This window comes from Leopardus geoffroyi, chromosome B3 (assembly GCF_018350155.1).
Source record: "Leopardus geoffroyi isolate Oge1 chromosome B3, O.geoffroyi_Oge1_pat1.0, whole genome shotgun sequence".
Taxonomy (NCBI): domain Eukaryota; kingdom Metazoa; phylum Chordata; class Mammalia; order Carnivora; family Felidae; genus Leopardus; species Leopardus geoffroyi.
The window spans coordinates 72009290-72026235 of NC_059337.1; the positions used below are offsets into that span (position 1 = coordinate 72009290).

The 16946-nt window shown below is 43.5% G+C and overlaps 1 protein-coding gene and 1 long non-coding RNA gene across 2 annotated transcripts; one reads left to right on the top strand and one right to left on the bottom strand.

Moving 5' to 3' along the window:
* The first annotated feature begins 2138 nt into the window (after window positions 1-2138).
* On the top strand, window positions 2139-3340 carry LOC123583289 (ribonuclease 7-like). Its single transcript, XM_045450228.1, has 2 exons — window positions 2139-2238; window positions 2695-3340. Exon 2 carries the CDS (start codon window positions 2734-2736, stop codon window positions 3193-3195), a length of 462 nt encoding a protein of 153 aa, XP_045306184.1. The 5' UTR covers window positions 2139-2238; window positions 2695-2733; the 3' UTR covers window positions 3196-3340.
* Window positions 3341-13496: 10156 nt separating this feature from the next.
* On the bottom strand, window positions 13497-16946 carry LOC123582244. The gene is made up of 3 exons (XR_006704279.1): window positions 16883-16946; window positions 16418-16463; window positions 13497-13729 (listed from the first exon to the last, which is right to left on the bottom strand). It is a non-coding gene; the product is annotated as an uncharacterized LOC123582244 (long non-coding RNA).

A 16946-nucleotide genomic window follows, 5' to 3' on the forward strand; every position in this document is an offset into this window, starting at 1 on the left:
AACTCAGGCAACAACGGATGTTGGCGAGGATGTGGAGAAAGAGGATCTCTTTTGCACTGCTGGTGGGAATGCAAACTGGTGCAGACATTCTGGGAAACAGTATGGAGGTTCCTCAAAAAATTAAAAATAGAACTACTCTACGACCCAGAAATTTCACTACTAGATATTTATCCAAAGATACAAAAATGCTGAGCCAAAGGGACACATGCACCCCAATGTTTATAGCAGCACTATCAACAATAGCCAAAGTATGGAAAGAGCCCAAATGTGCATCGACAGATGAATGGATAAAGAAGATGTGGTATATATACAATGTAATATTAGTTGGCGATCAAAAATAATGAAATCCTGCCATTTGCAATAACGTGGATGGAACTAGAGTGTATTATGCTAAGTGAAATAAGTCAGTTTAGTCGGAGAATGACAAACATCTAATTTCACTCATATGTGGAATTTAAGAAACAAAACAGATGAACAAAGGGGAAGGGAAGCAGAAATAAGATAAAAACAGAGAGGGAAGGGTGACTGGGTGGCTCAGGCGGTTAGGTGACCGACTCTTGGGTTTGGCCCAGGTCATCATCTTATGGTTTGTGAGTTCAAGCCCCACATCAGGCTCTGTGCTGGTGGCATGGAGCATGCTTGGGACTCTCTCTCTCCATCTCTCTCTGCCCCTATCCCACTCACACCATCTCTGTCTCTCTCAAAAATAAAAAAAATTAAAAAAAAAAAACAAAGAGGGAGACAAACTATAAGAGACTCTTAAATACAGAGAACAAACTGAGGGTTGCTGGAAGGGTTGTGGGAGTGGGGATGGGCTAAATGGGTAAGGGGCATTAAGGAGGACACTTGTTGGGATAAACACTGGGTGTTTATTTAGGTGATGAATCACTAAATTCTATTCTTGAAATCATTATTAAACTACATGTTAACTAACTTGGATTTAGATTATTTAAATATTTAAAAAGAAATACATACACTTTGCTGAATAAGAAAAAAAATCACTGCCTACCAACTTCCCTCTTGTTCTACCTTTTTTCTTAGCAATTATCACTTCAAGCAAAAGTGTGTGTTTATTTTTTACTATCTTTCTCCCAGTGGAATGTAAGCTCCACCACAGGTAGGGATGTTTGTGTCTTTTATTCACTGATCTATGCGCCTCAGCACATAGCGCTCAATACATACGTGTTTACTGCATGGATGAACATGAACTCAGTGTTCTGAGATCAACTACTACTTACAGGTGAATCCTGAAAACAAAACTGTTGTTCATCTCAGTTTCCCGGGCCTTCCCACCCACAGATGGTGATGACTCTATTCCTCAGTCTCTCGGTTCTCCTGAGTGCCCTGTGCCAAGCTCACTAGAGCCCCCAGACCAGTCCACCTCAGGCTTTCCACACAGCTAGAACTACCCCAAGGAACAAGGCCTGCAAGATAAAGGCCTGTGGCAGAATGAAGCAACTGCCACCCCCAACGGCATTTTCAAATTTGGATGATGTTTAAATTTTGAAAATTTTAACAAAGTAAGGAGGAAAAGAGTGAGGGATGAAAGGTGTTGGGGGCCTTCTCCAGGTAAAGTCAGGTGGCCCTGCTCAGCACCTGGCACTGAGGGGCCCAGAGGAGTGAGCGACCACAGAATAGCTGAGTTGGGGTGGTGCTGGGCATCGTGACTGTGATGAATCATCCACTTCCCTGTCTCCTCCATCTCCTCCAAAAGATAAGCAGGAAGTCCTGATGACAAGAAATCATACAAATATTCTAGGCTGTTCTCTCTGCATCTCATCAGGTCAGAGAAAAAGCCATCCTTACCACTGCAGGGACTGGCTCTTCCAGAATCATGAACCAAAGGTGTATATGGGGGATAAATGGCAACTCTCTTGAAATTCGTTTGGGGTTGACACCTGGGTCAGGTGCTTTATTAGAGTCATTAAAACCGTGTGGCTGGGGGCCAAATCTATTCTTTGAGCATGAGGTTTGAAGCTTCCTCATTGCCAAACCTGTTTAGGCAGGTACACTAGCTCCATAGGTATCCACTTATTTGGGACATGTAGGTGGAAAGGCATGAACCTGATTCATTTCCTGATCCAGGATGGCTCCCCAGCCCGCCCTCAAACAGAAGCAACGTAGCTCAGGCCAGCTCTTAAGGAGTTAAAAGGCAAGTGATCTGAGGCCAGTGGCAGGTAGGGGCAGCCTAAGCAGGGGCTAAGCTGGAGCTGCAGAAGCACAGAACTCAGTGAGGAGGTGAGACCTGTGGAGGGACCTCGGTGAGGAGAGAGGACAGAGAAGGGACAGGCTCTGATGAGAGTGAGGGATGAGATAGACGAAGGAAGAAGGGATAAGGACACACACACAGGACAGAGGAGAGTGATGCCAGGATGGAGGCACAGAGTGGGGACACAGGGGCCAGGGGGTGTCATGGAGTAGATGAGACACAGAGCCAATGGATAAGGGCACAAAGAGGATGGGGCTTGAGGGAGAGGAGATAGAACAAAGAGTAGGAGGACAGAATGAGGGAAGACAGGATACAAGGTGAGGGGGATGGGGTCACAGTGGGTGAGAAGGGCACCCAGAGCAGGGAAGAAGGGATGAGACCCCTGGGTGAGGGAAGAAGGAGGAAGTAGGGGAGGGTAACGGTGATGAGATAGAAGGAGCGCGTACAGGAAGACTAATTTCTCACCTCTTGTTCTCTATCCCCAGCAAACCCAGCCCTCCATCCTGACTGTTCCCCTGAGAGAGATGGCAGCAGCCAGAGCAGGATTCAGCCCTCTGCTCCTGCTCCTGCTGCTGGGGCTGTGGCTAGCTGAGGTCCCAGTCAGTGCCAAGCCCAGCAACATGACCGCAGCTCAGTGGTTTGCAACGCAGCACGTGCAGCCCAAACCCCAGGGATGTGACACTGCAATGAACAACATCAACAAATACACGAAACGCTGCAAAGACTTCAACACCTTCCTGCATGAATCCTTCTCCAGTGTGGCCACCACCTGTCAGACCCCCACCATAGCCTGCAAGAATGGCCGTAAAAACTGCCACCAGAGCCAAAGGCCTGTGTCTCTGAGCACATGTAAGCTCATCTCCGGGAAGTATCCAAACTGCAAGTACAAAAAGAAGCAACTGGCCGCTTCTTACATTGTAGCCTGTGACGCTCCCCAGGCAGGAGGCTCTGGGAAATTCAAGCTGGTCCCTGTGCACTTGGACTAGGTCCTTTAGGTTTGCAGCCTTCCTCCCTCTTGGGCTGTACCTTAATTCCCTCTCCAGGCCTCTGTGCAAGTCTTTTTTTTTTTTTATGTTTATTTATTTTTGAGAGAGAGAGACACTGAGGGGGAGGGGCAGAGAGAGGGGGGGACAGAGGATCCAAAGTGGGCTCTGCATTGACAGAGGCGAGCCCAATGCAGAACTCAAACTCACAAACCTTGAAATCATGACTTGAGCCAAAGTCAGATGCTCAACTGACTGAGCCACCCCGGCGCCCCTCTGTGCCACTCTTCATATGTCCAGAAGGTTCTTTTCCTCTCATCTCTTAGGGCCCTTCCTAGCTCTTCTGAGAGGCTGAGGGTGAGCTGAGGTAGACAGGTTGGAGGGCTAAGCTCCAGAAGAGATGGTCTTTCATCTTTTTGTTGCTGTTTTCCCGGAAGCTTACCCTCAAGAGAGGGGTTGAGCAAGCTAAGAGTATGGGTTCCCTGGCCTGTGCCTTGTACATCTCTCCCCTGTCCCCTCTTTTCATGGCAGCATGACAAGAGGGGGAAATAAATGGACAAGGAGGGTATGGGATTTATGGACAGAGCTGCTCCGGTTCCTAAACTAGGAATCTTCCCCAGATAACGTGGTAGTGACATGGCCTGTGTGTGGAGACGCAGCTGGGAAGAAAGAAAACAAAGTACCACTTCATATTTATGTAGCATTTTAGGCTTTCATAGTGGAGCCACATGAGTTCCTTGTGAGATAGACTTGAGAGGGATTATGTGCCTTCTTTAGGGCAGGAAATTGAGATTTGAGAAAGTGTAATTCATTAAAAAGCTTGTCAAACTGGTTAGTGGCAGAACCTGGACTTGCACTTAGGACTCCTTATTCTAAATATGGTGTACTTTGTACTTGACCATTGTGCAAAAAAGGAGAGACCTCTACAGGGACTAGAGAACTAGGTAAGAGTTCACCCATATCCCCTGAGAGCTCTCCGAAGAACCAGTTGTCCTGTGCTGACTGCAATAAAGGTCACTACGTCTCTAGCCAAGAGCTGTTTATGAGGTGCTCCAGGGATCTTAATCCATTCTCTCTCTGCCTCTCTAACCGGGCTCCCCCTTCTCCAGCCCACTGTTCTTCCGACCCAGCCCCCCCACCCCACCCCCCCACCCCCCCCCCCCCCCCCCGGGCCTGGCTGTGGCTAGATCCCTTTGGCCTGAAGGCATAGGGTCAGGGGGAGTGTCCCAGCTTCATTCCTGCTGCAGGATCACATTTCCCTTGACCTCAAGGGACTTCCGTGGCCCAGAGCCTGCTGGTCACAAACAGGCTGGTGGGAGCTGCCAGAGCTTCCTTCCTCTGATAATGATCTCTCCTGCCTCGGTGCTTCCCTGGCTCTCCAATCTGGTGGTCTGCTCAGGCCGGAGGGCTTGAGATGTGGAATGCCATCTCCCTGTCCCCCCAGGTGTAGACACCACTTCTCCCTCTCTAGTGAGCAGAACTGGAGAAGCTGTGGCTTTACACTGGCTCTGTTCTGATAGTGCCCCCATCCCCCGCCACCACATCGCCTGCAGCCCTAACCATCACCAGCACATTCTCTATTTCAGTCCTAAACTGACTATGCCCATGCCCACCCTACTTCACTGTCCAATTACCTTGTTAGACTTTCCCTTCCCAGCTGGGGAGTCTGTTCCCTACCTGTCCCTCCCGACACCACCGATGCTTCTGTACTCCTTACCAGAGTCAGAGTCAGTTTTGGAGACAGATAAAATTGGGTGTAAATCTTGGTTGGCTCAGTGTTCCTGGCCAAGTGACCTCGAGCAAACTACTGAACCTCTCTGCAGCTGTGCTTCCATACAGCAAAATGGGAGTGATACCACCTGCCCAATAGGATTGCAGGAAAATTTAGAAATGATATTCATGATGCCTTAAGCAGCCCTCAGCCCTGGTAGGCAATTAATAATGACCACTAGTAGTAGCAAATTGTTGTCCAGTCAAATCCATGGTGGCAAACATGCCGACGAAGGCAAATGCCCCACTCAACTTTCCTTGAGGGCCTTCTTCTGCTCGAGTGATGTTCATGAGTAGCTAGAGGACAAGTCTGCAGAGTCCTGCTGGGTGGGCTGGTGTTTGGAGAGGAGGCGGAGGGAAGGTAGGGAGGGGATGGTCAAAAGAAAGAGCGGAACGTTGAACAATTCAAGCAGAACGTGGGGCACTACGTTGCTGAGTCTTGGAAGTAGAGGTGCACTAAATACACATTGTGGCCAGATTCCAAATTATAAAGTGTAAATCTATATATCCTATGGTCATTATACTCTACGTTTATCACTTTATTTTTTTAATGTTATTTGTTTTTGAGAGAGAGCACACGCACAAGCGGGGGAGGAGCAGAGAGAGAGGGACAGAGGATCCAAAGCGGGTTCTGTGCTGACAGAGGCGAACCAGATGAGGGACTGGAACTCACCATGAGTCAAACCCTGAGATCATGACCTGAGCCGAAGTCAGATGCTCAACAAACTGAGCCACCCAGGCACCCCATTTATCACTTTAAATAGATGGTTTCAATGAGGTGCATAGAAAGCAAGATACTTGGGGGTATTGACTTTTTCCCTTTTTTTTTCACAACTCTTTATATATTAATATAAATATAAATTGTATAAGTTGATATATACCATATACAAATTATATATATTGATGTTTTTTCTTATGGATATTATGGTTTTAAAGACCTCCTCCTCACAAAATTTTGAAGTGGCTATAATGATGCTTTTAGTGCATCCTCTCAAAATGAAAAGAATTTCCAGATAAAACTTTTCTTAAAAGATTCATGACCTAAATAGTACTAAGTAACTAAAAATCAAGCATAATTCAAAAGTAATCTGTGGTGATGGAGTTCAAAATAGTGGTATATTGGGGAGTACTAACTGGCAAGGGGTAAGAGGTAAGCTGGAAATGTTCTTTCTTGGTCTGGATGTTTACTTTGTGAAAACCCATTGAGTTGTACACTTAAGATTTGTATAGTTAATTGTATGTAAATTACACCTCAATAAAAAATCCTTCTGAATGTATAGCTCTTAACAATTATTTTACTTAACATGATAAATGCTAATACACCAATCAATTCTATAAAGATTATGATATAATGGAATCATAGATGGAATTATGATCTAGTTGAATTTCTGTTGCTCTGCTTTATACTATTTTTTGAATTGAATAGTACTTATACTATTTATTAAATTGTTATAAATACTTTGGCTCAAAAAGCATATGAGGTTCTTCTTAAAGTTGTCCAGCTAATACACTATCTCTTCTCATATATTAACTGTCAACTGATTTTCCTATTTTATGTGAAAATTCTTCATTGTTTTATATATAATATAATCTTTTACAATCATTAATTATTCAGCATTTTTCTTAAAATAATAAGTGTGCGTTTATACTTCTACTGACTGACAGAATTTCAACACTTAAAAATTCATAAGGAAAATTTCACTCTAAGTTACATCTAGAATGCCCACTAATATTTGAAAGTGATTCAGATATTAACGATGAATCCAAATGACTTGCTTGTTCTCATCACTGATGATTTAACTGATTAGGTTTGACAGTCACCCATTCCTTCACATGACTTTGATCACAGCCAAGTTGAGAGATGCCAAGAATAATGTTGAAATAAGCATTTGACTATTCAACTTTCCAAAGGTCAAAGGTGAGGTCCAAAGTGAATAACAGGTTTGGGCCGATTACTAAGGCCGGCTGAAGCCTGATGCAGTCCTACCTGATGGCTGAAGGATGGGAAAAGGAGGCTGATTAGTTATTAAACATTGCTGTTTCTGGGAGTGGGAGCTTGGGGAGGGGAGGAGAGTGTGTAGGGGAACATTGTCCAGCCTTGTGTAGGTGGCTTTAAAGGAAATTGCTTCAGGGTTCCTGCGTGGCTCAGTCAGTTAAGCATCTGTCTCTTGATTTTGGCTCAGGTCAGGATCTCACAGTTTGTGGGTTTGAGCCCTGTGCTGTCAGAGCAGAGCCTGCTTAGGATTCTCTCTCCCTCTCTCTCTCTGTCCCTCCCCTGCTCATGCTTGCTCTCTCTCTTTCTCTCTCTCTCTCTCAAAATAAATAAAAAAGAAAAAGAGAAGGAAAATTGTTTCAACCCGGACCTAATATGGAGCAGACATGGAATCCAGAAAAGAGAGTAACCCAAAGGGCACCTGGGTGGCTCAGTTGGTTGAGTGTATGACTCTTGATTTCATCTCAGGTCATGATCCCAGGGTCATGGGATCAAGCCCTACATCAGGCTCCATGCTGAACATGGAGCCTACTGAAGATTCTCTCTCTCCCTCTGCCCCTCTCCCCTACTTGCTCTCTCTCTTTCTCAAAAAGAAAAGAAAGTAACCCCAGAACTGGTTCTAGAGCTCACTCACTTTCCTACAAGTAAAAACTGAGGTATATTAGGTAGGAAACTTTTCTACATCACCCTGGTTTCCCAGAGTCTCCATACACTGAAGTAAATGACCCATAGACATTACAAAGAGGGCCAGCTGAGTCAATGTGAAAAAAAGGGTCCTGATCTCAAGGGCAGAATGTAGGAAGAGGAAATGCCCTTGAGATGAGGCCCTTCTCCACACATTGATTCATAGTGTCAATGGCTTTCTTCATAGGATCTATGGCTCTAAGAGAATAACTCTAGTGCTAAGGCAAGAAATACACCAATGACAATAACATCCAGGGATGTTCCTTTGAGAGAGCCTTGGCCCATTCTTATGCTCTTGCAGCTTCCAAAAGGACTTTGAAGACTTTAGATCCTCAGTCTTTTAAAGGTCTCCTCCTACCCCCATTCCACCATGGAAGTTAGAAAGAAGAGCAGATACAGCTCTTGCCAGGATGCTTACCTGTGCAAGACTCCAAAGCCAGTAAGCCTAGGAGCATCCATGAAGCCACAGAAGCATGAGAACACATCACTAACGGGGCCTTGTTGGAAGCCCTTAGTTCACAAGAGGGGAGGTAAGGAAAGATGTCTACTCCTAAAGGAAATACACACTCTGATGGAAAATCCTCCTGACTTAGGGAGATGGGAATTTCCTATCTATATAAAGGTAACCTACTTCATGGGAGTATCAGGTAGATTAAATGTGACAATATGTTTAAAGTACTTAGTACAGTGGCTGGCATGTAGGAAAAGTTCAAGAGGTGTTATCATATTTATTACTGTGGTGTCAAATGTTGGGTGGCCAAATCTGTGATGGATGGAGCAGGCGTGACTTCCGTGACAGAAGAACAAAGGATTTCAACAGAGGCCAAACTCCTCCTCAGCCTTCCTTTGCCAACTGTAGTTCCTAGCCAAGAGTGGATAAAGCAAGGCTCAAGGTCAGACAAAAAGGACAATATGCACTCATCCCTCTAGGAAAAGTAATTTGGAGTGGGGTGGGGTAGGGAGCAATACTTTCAAATGGGACCAAAAAAAGGGGGGGGGGTGGGTTGGTGGCTATCAAGTATTTCTGTTAAGACTACTTTACTCAAGGGTTTTTTTTTTTTCTTTCCCCCAACTCTACCTTCCGTGAATCAAAAGATATAAAAAGAAGGCATAGGATTTAGGGCCACTAACTTTTGAGGGTGTCCACCATGTCAGCTCCTCTCCAAAGGATTCAAGTATCACAGCAATTGATGGAGAAAGTGCTCTAGTGACATTTCCAATTTTCCCTCCTGAGACATTTAAACCGGTCCTCAGGTGAGTTTGGTATGCCCTCACCTCCATCATGGAAGACCTCTTACGTTTTTCCCACTCTCCGATTCAGCTCCCTTTCATACTTTGTCTTCCATTACTCAAAACTGCCACCAGTGCCCATGGGTCATCGTCCTCCACTGCTTTCCAATGGACTTCCAGTGGGAAAGCATCATAGCTGTCACTTTCTATGGTCTTCACATAGAAACTTAGTTGAGCTTACACATTTAAAACGTAAACTGACCTGGTGCAAATTAGTACAGATTCCTGCTCAGGCCATGGCATTTAGCACAAGACAGATCTACATGTCTTCATAGCTTTAGACTCTTTCAGCAGATATTCATAAAATTATAACGTTACAAGAGATTGTATCCACTGACCTCAGACATCATCTAGTTCAGCCTTCTCCATTTTGCAAATGAGAAAAGTAAAACCCAGGGGACTTAAACACCTTGTCCAAGATCACGTGGCTAATTTAAGTAAGTACTCAGGTATCTTCAACCAGTCCAGTGATATTTACAAACTGACATTCTAATTAATTGTCCCAAATGGGTCTCAGACATTTTCCAAGGTCAAATTCACTATCCGTGGATTGGCAAATGAATCTGCAAATGGGCAGATTCCTGGACTTGAGACAAAAGCACGTTCATCCCAAAGAGTGTTCAGTGTCCATAATCCTGACATGTTTACATTTCTGCCTCTCACCCGCGGACCACATCCCCTTCAGCTGAATGTTCATATTGTGTCAGTGAGATGGGGAAAAACACAGTACCCAAGAACTTGATTATAAACTAGTCAAGCATGTCCTTGGGTCATGTCACTGGCTATTGGACATATAAGTAAGGGCATGCAGCAGGAACAAAGGTCTTCACTTCCTATCTGCTATTCGGGGCCAGGGTGAAAACATTGCAGAGATGCCACTTGCTGGACCTCCAGGTGGGTCTGAGACATCCCCAAATATTTTATCTTTGGTAAGGGTCACCATTCCTTACCTTCAAAGTTGGTCTACCCAGGGCTGGGTTTTCATGGTCAACTAGAGCCCCCAGAGCAATGTTTCTCAGACTTTGCTAGAAATGTGCTAGAAATGACAGAGGAGAATTAATTAAAACACCTTAAGTCGTGCCTAGCAACAAGAGCCTTCTCTGAAGCCTCCTTTTTTCACTTAACTAATATTCATAGAATAGACATATGCATAAATGTCTTATATGTTATCTTAAAATTTCATTGTGGGTAATAGATCAATGCTAATTTCCTGGTTTTGATGGCTGTGCTGTGCTTATGTGGGCCAGGGTATTTGTAACTGGGAAATACTCACTCTCATATGAAGGGGTAATGGAGCATCATGTCTGTAACCTATTCTCAATAGTTCAGGATTGTCAATAATTGGGGGATATGGTTGGAGCATATAGGGAAGTTCTGTGTACTCTTTCTCAAACTTACATATAAATTTGAAATTATTTCAAAGCAAAAACATTTTAAATTGAAAAAATCGGTAATTTAAATTTTTCAACATACTCCATCATACAGTTTTATTTTATGTAAAAATAGTACTTTAAATTACTTCCTCTCCCCCCAAAATAATTTCAGGAAAATTGGAAAAGAATACATTTATGTTGTGTTTTTGTATACCTGGTATACATCTGCATTCAGTCAAGGGTAGGAGTACACTGGCCTTAATGGGATTTTCCTTAACTTGCTCTCAATGGGCCTTAGTCTCTGACCAGTATTTCTTTTCAAGAACTAGATGAGGAAGATAAGATAGTTATGGGGCAAGGGCAGTAGGAAGGTCCTTCACGTGTGAAAGAAAGAGGAAGAAAGAAAGAAAGAAAGAAAGAAAGAAAGAAAGAAAGAAAGAAAGAGGAAGAAAGAAAGAAAGAAAGAAAGAAAGAAAGAAAGAAAGAAAGAAAGAAAGAGGAAGGAAGGAAGGAAGGAAGGAAGGAAGGAAGGAAAAGGAAGGAAGGAAAAGAGAAAGAAAGAGAAAAAGAAAACAGACATAGAGCATTTGGAACAGTGACTGGAACATAGAAACCCCTCAATAAATATTAGCTATGATCATTTTTATCACTGTTGTTTTTGTCATCCCTGGGAGGTCCAAATGCTGCACACAGGCTGGTAGTAAGTCAAAGGCCACAAAAAGTGGGGCGCCTGGGTGGCTCAGCTGGTTAAGTGTCCAACTTTGGCTCAGGTCATCATCTCGCAGCCATGATCTCGGGGCTGAGTTCGGGCCCCCATCGGGCTTTGTGCTGACAGCTCAGAGCCTGGAGCCTGCTTCGGATGCTGTGTCTCCCTCTGTCTCTGCCCTCCCCTGCTCATGCACTGTCTCTCTCTGTCTCTCAAAAATAAAAACTAAAAAAAAAATGCATTACATTTAAAAAAAAAAGGGGGGGGTGGCGCCTGGGTGGCTCAGTCGGTTAAGCGTCCGACTTCAGCTTAGGTCACGATCTCACGGTCCGTGAGTTCGAGCCCCGCGTGGGGCTCTGGGCTGATGGCTCAGAGCCTGGAGCCTGCTTCCGATTCTGTGTCTCCCTCTCTCTCTGACCCTCCCCCGTTCATGCTCTGTCTCTCTCTGTCTCAAAAATAAAATAAACGGTAAAAAAAAAAAAAAAAAGGAGGGAGGCACCTGGGGTGGCTCAGTCAGTTGAGCATCCAACATCCACTTAGGTCATGAACTCGCGGTTCGTGGGATGGAGCCCTGAGTCGGGCTCTGTGCTGACAGCTTGGAGCCTGGAGCCTGGAGCCTGCTTCAGATTCTGTGTCTCCCTCTCTCTCTGCCCCTCCCCCTCTCAACTCTGTCTCTCTCTCTCAAAAATAAAGATTAAAAAAATTAATAAAAAATAAATAAACACTAAAAAACAAAAACAAAAACAAATGATGTGGATTCCGAGAGGCAGCACAGTCACTGAGTGTCCCTCTGAGCCAGCGGAGCGCTAGAGGACGTCTTCCATTTAGTTGGGAAGACTGGATACAAATCTAAGAATCAAATAACAAAACAAGGTAGCACACAGCTAAGTACCCAAATGAGTGATACCAGAAGTATCATTGAAGAAGGTTAGGTTCAGGAGGGATTAATTGGCCTCAGGAAAGCTCACATAGGCGATCAAGCTGAGCTCTGCGAGATGGATAATATTTGAGAAAGGGCTCTCAGGGAAGAAACAAAAAAGAACAAAACATGTTCAGGAGACAAAAGGAAGACCAGTCTGTTAGAATAGAAATTGGTCACCAACCTTAACCCATTAGGTAAATTCAATAAACAGGAAGGCAGTGCAACAGAAAGAGACAATGTAACTTTGGAGCCAGACTTTACCTCATTTTCAATCCCACTTACTACATCTGCCACTTACTAAATCTGTGACCTTAACCTCTCCAAGCCTCAGTTTCCTTTTCTGGAAAATGGGACTATTAACATGGAACACATAATATTGCTTTGTAGATAAAATTGTATATAAAGCACAATGCTTTGGCACACAGTAAACACTTTTTAATTTTTTTTTTAAGTTTATTTATTTTGAGAGAGAGAGGGCATACGCAGGGGAGGGGCAGAGAGAGGGGGAGAGAGACTCCCACTCAAGCAGGGAGGAGAAGCCCGACCCAGGCCTTGACATGGGGCTCGAACCTACGAACCTCGACATCATGACCTGAGCCGAAAACACGAGTCAGATGTTTAACCGACTGAGCCACCCAGGTGCCCCAGTAAACACTTTTTTAAATGATAGCTATCATTCTTCATGAAGTACCCAGCACTATGCCAAGCACACAGCAGACCTTCACGAAACGGTGGTTAATGTCATCCCTTTCTTTCTGTTGCTGTTGTCAGCCCTGGGCTGACCTGACCCTTAAGTAGGCCCGTGTTTCATGCCACCATACCACCCTAGGCACCTTAACACTGCATCACATTGAATATAGTTAATATACATATCCCTCATTCAACATCGTTCTTGCAGAAATGTATCTGAAATGATATTTAAAACTTTATTTTTGAAATCGACCGCAAATAATTTGTAACTGGCACCACTCCTTCTGCCATTGCTGTACCTGGGAATGCCTATAAGATTAGAAAATCTAACCCAAGACTGTTTTGCAATCTGATCAACTTTTTGTCAAAAAAGTTGCCAAAATTGCCAAAGCTGCCAAATTTCAAAATAGATGAAGTCGACTTTGTTCCTGTGGTAGCAGGTAAGTACACATTTTAAATCTGAGATTTTGCAGTGGACGCTTTCCATACTCCGTATAGTTTTCTTCCCAGTCTGGAACGCGTAGGCCCTTGGAAACCTCCCAGACCCTGGGCACTGAGCTCTAGCACTTAATGGACGTAAGGGCCCTGAGACTGTGGCAGTTGGAAAGACTTGTGACGAATGACTAGGATCAAATACACAAAGGAAGCCCTTCCCCAGGCTTCCTTGAGTGGGGCTGGCCAGCTGCAGGGTCAGCACCTACCTGAGGGAAAGCATGTTTGCAACTTAATTGGATTCAGGGCTTGAAAAGTCTGTGGTCAGCCATCTCTGTCAGCACGAAATGTTTTATTTTTTTAATTTTTTTTACATTTATTTATTTTTGAGAGACAGAATCAGAGCACAAATGGGGGAGGGGCAGAGAGAGATACAGAATGTGAAGCAGGCTCCAGGCTCTGAGCTGTCAGCACAGAGCCCGTCTTATCTCACGAACCATGAGATCAGGAGGAAGCTTAACTGACTGAGCCCCCGGGGCGCCCCTGTCAGCACAAAATGTTAATGCCAGCGCTTGGCCCCTGCTGCCATCCCCATCCAGGACGCTTGAGTCTGAGACTGTTGATGAATAACCACTTGGTGATCCTCCCATCCCAATGAGAGAGGCTCAGCTGAAGGCCTGCAAAAAAGAAATGACTTCCTGGATAAATAACTATATAACTATATATAACTATATAACTATATAACTATATATAACTATATATATATATAGTTATATAGTTATAACTATATAGTTATATAGTTATATATAGTTATATAGTTATATATAGTTATATATATATATATATATAACTGGGCACAAAATATATATATATAGTTATATATAGTTATATAGTTATATATAGTTATATAGTTATATATATATATAGTTATATAGTTATATATAGTTATATATATATAGTTATATATAGTTATATATATAGTTATATATAGTTATATATATAGTTATATATAGTTATATAGTTATATATAGTTATATATATATATAACTGGGCACAAAAATCAATGTTTTGTTTATATATATAGTTATATATAGTTATATAGTTATATATAGTTATATATATATGTTTATATATATAGTTATATATAGTTTATATATATATAAATATATATACATATATATGTATATATATAGTTATATATAGTTATATAGTTATATATATATAGTTATATATAGTTTTGTTTATATATATAGTTATATAGTTATATATAGTTATATAGTTATATATATAGTTATATATAGTTATTAGTTATATATAGTTATAGTTATATAGTTATATATATATAGTTATATATAGTTATATAGTTTATATATAGTTATATATATATATATAACTGGGCACAAAAATCAATGTTTTGTTAGCTTTGTGGGGAGAAGCGCCTGAAGGTATCCCAGCTGTGGAAAAAGCAACCAGGCTCCACCTGGGAGGTGGAGGGACAGATGTCTCAGAAGTTTCGCCTCTGGCAATGCAGATCCTAGCAGCCTTACAGATTTTTGCAACTTTGAGGAACATTTTATCTCAAAGGCAGTGAAGTCACACAAATCCCAGAGCTTGAGATGCTGGGTGAGAGCCAACACAGCAACACGGACTTAAGCCCAGAGCAAGCGCCCCACTGCAGTCATTTGCTCGGTCCCTTGACAACTGTTGCACTATCCCCTTACTGTCAGTATTATAATTTACTGAATATATATGTACTCATTTAGCTCCAATAGTTCTTTTTATTTTTTTTTAATGTTTATTTATTTTTGAGAGAGAGCACGCGTGCGCGAGAGCCGGGGAGGGGCAGGGAGAGGGGGATGTAGGATCTGAAGCTGGCTCTGCGCTGACAGCAGAGACCCTGACTTGGTGGAGCTCAAGAACCAGGAGATCATGACCCAAGCCAAAGTCAGATGCTCAACTTGAAAGAGCAGACCTAGGCCGGCCGACTAGTGACTATGTCCCTGACATGGCCGCAGAAAGAGGTTCCCGCTCAAACCTCAGACCACGCCTCCTCCCCTTGAGTAACTTATGTTTTCTAAGAAAGCGGGCTACTGATTGATGCATTCTTCCCAAGTCTAAAGTGGGAGGAAGGGAGTATGAGAGGCGTGGAAAGTGTGAGTAGAGAGGGAGGGCTTCTCTCAGGTAGGGGCCAGAGGCAGGAGCCCTCAACCCTGTCCAGGCTTAGAATGACCTGGGAGCATTTTACCTCTCCCCAAACCAATTAATCAGAGTCTCTGGGGATGGTGTTTGGTGCTAGGTACTTATATAGCACAGCAAGGCTGACAGCCAATGGTTAATAGGTGACCAGTGAGAAATGTTCTGTATACACTGAGGCCAAATATGTTAGAGATCCTCAGACACAGTGGTTCTTAAACTTCAGGTGCATCAGAATCTCCTGGAAGACTTGTTCAAACACAGATTGTTGAGCCCCACCCCCAGAGTTTCTGATTCAGTAGGTCCGTGACCACCAGGCCCAACATTTGCATTTTTAACAAGTTCCAGGTGAAGCTGATAATTGCTGATCTGGGACCACACCTTGGCAGCCATTGTTCTATCGTTCCCCAGCCAATCGACTGACGCCACGACCCTTCCCCAGCCAATCGGCTAAGGCCATGATCCCTATAAAACCTTTGTGCTTTTGAGACCCGCTCTCTCTAGGGTATCTCACCACTGCCTCGGTTCAGGTAGGGGATTGAGCTCGAGCTAGCTCGAATAAAGTCTCTTTGCTTTTGCACCAGGGACTTGGCTCCCTGGTGGACTTTGGGGATCACGAATTCTGGACATAACAAACTGAGCCACTCGAGTGCCCCTCAGATAATTCTTTTTCAATGAAATTGTGCAACACATTATTTCAACGAATACTGGTGTCACTTAATAAATACAAGTAAAAATAAGTTTAATGAGAGGCGCCTGGGTGGCTCTGTCGGTTGAGAGTCCAACTTCAGCTCAGGTCACGATCTCCCAGTTTGTGAGTTGGACCCCACGCCGGGCTCTGTGCTGACAGCTCAGAGCCTGGAGCCTGCTTTGGATTCTGTGTCTTCCTCCCTCTCTGCCCTTCCCCTACTCACACTCTGTCTCTCTTTCTCTCTTTCTCTCCCAAAAATAAACATAAACATTTTTTTATTTAACAAAAAATAAGCTTAATGAATGTCATCTAATGTTTAGGGTTTTTTTAAGCACCGTTGATTTTTTTTTTAATTATAATTTTTTTTAAGTAATCTCTACACCCAACATGGGACCTGAACTCATTACCCTGAGTTCAAGAGTCCTATGTTCTACCCAGCCAGCCAGGTGCCCCAATGTCTTCCAATTTTTAAAAATTCTACCCAGATACTGTTTTCAGTTGAAGACTCAGCCTGAAGTCTGTGGTCTCTGTTGGAAAAGGAGAGAAACAATTTATTTACCTCCTTGCTCTAATACGAGACTTCCTCCTAAATTTTTATCACAGGGATCATAAGAGGACTATTGAAGGCAATGTTCATGCACCACCTAAGACTACAAACAGAGACACACTCACTGTGCTCTGCCTCCATGGGAACCATTTTCTCCTTCCCTTTTCAGCCTGGCATCACACCAAAGGGGTGGGTTGAAAGAAAGCTCCTGGCCCTGGCTCTGCCATTCACTCGGTGGCCTTGGGAAGGGCACTTGCTGTTTCGCAAACTCCAGCTCCTTCATTGGTACAAGAGGGAGTTGATCGAGGTATTTCTAAGGACTCTTCCAGCTCTAACCCTCTATTCTCCCAAGACACTCTCCAACAGGGCCAATTTCTGCCACAAAAGAACCCCACTCACCATGTTGCTTGGCCAGCTGGAGCAGTGATTCTCTTAATGGAAGTGACTGTTTTTCTAGCTTCTG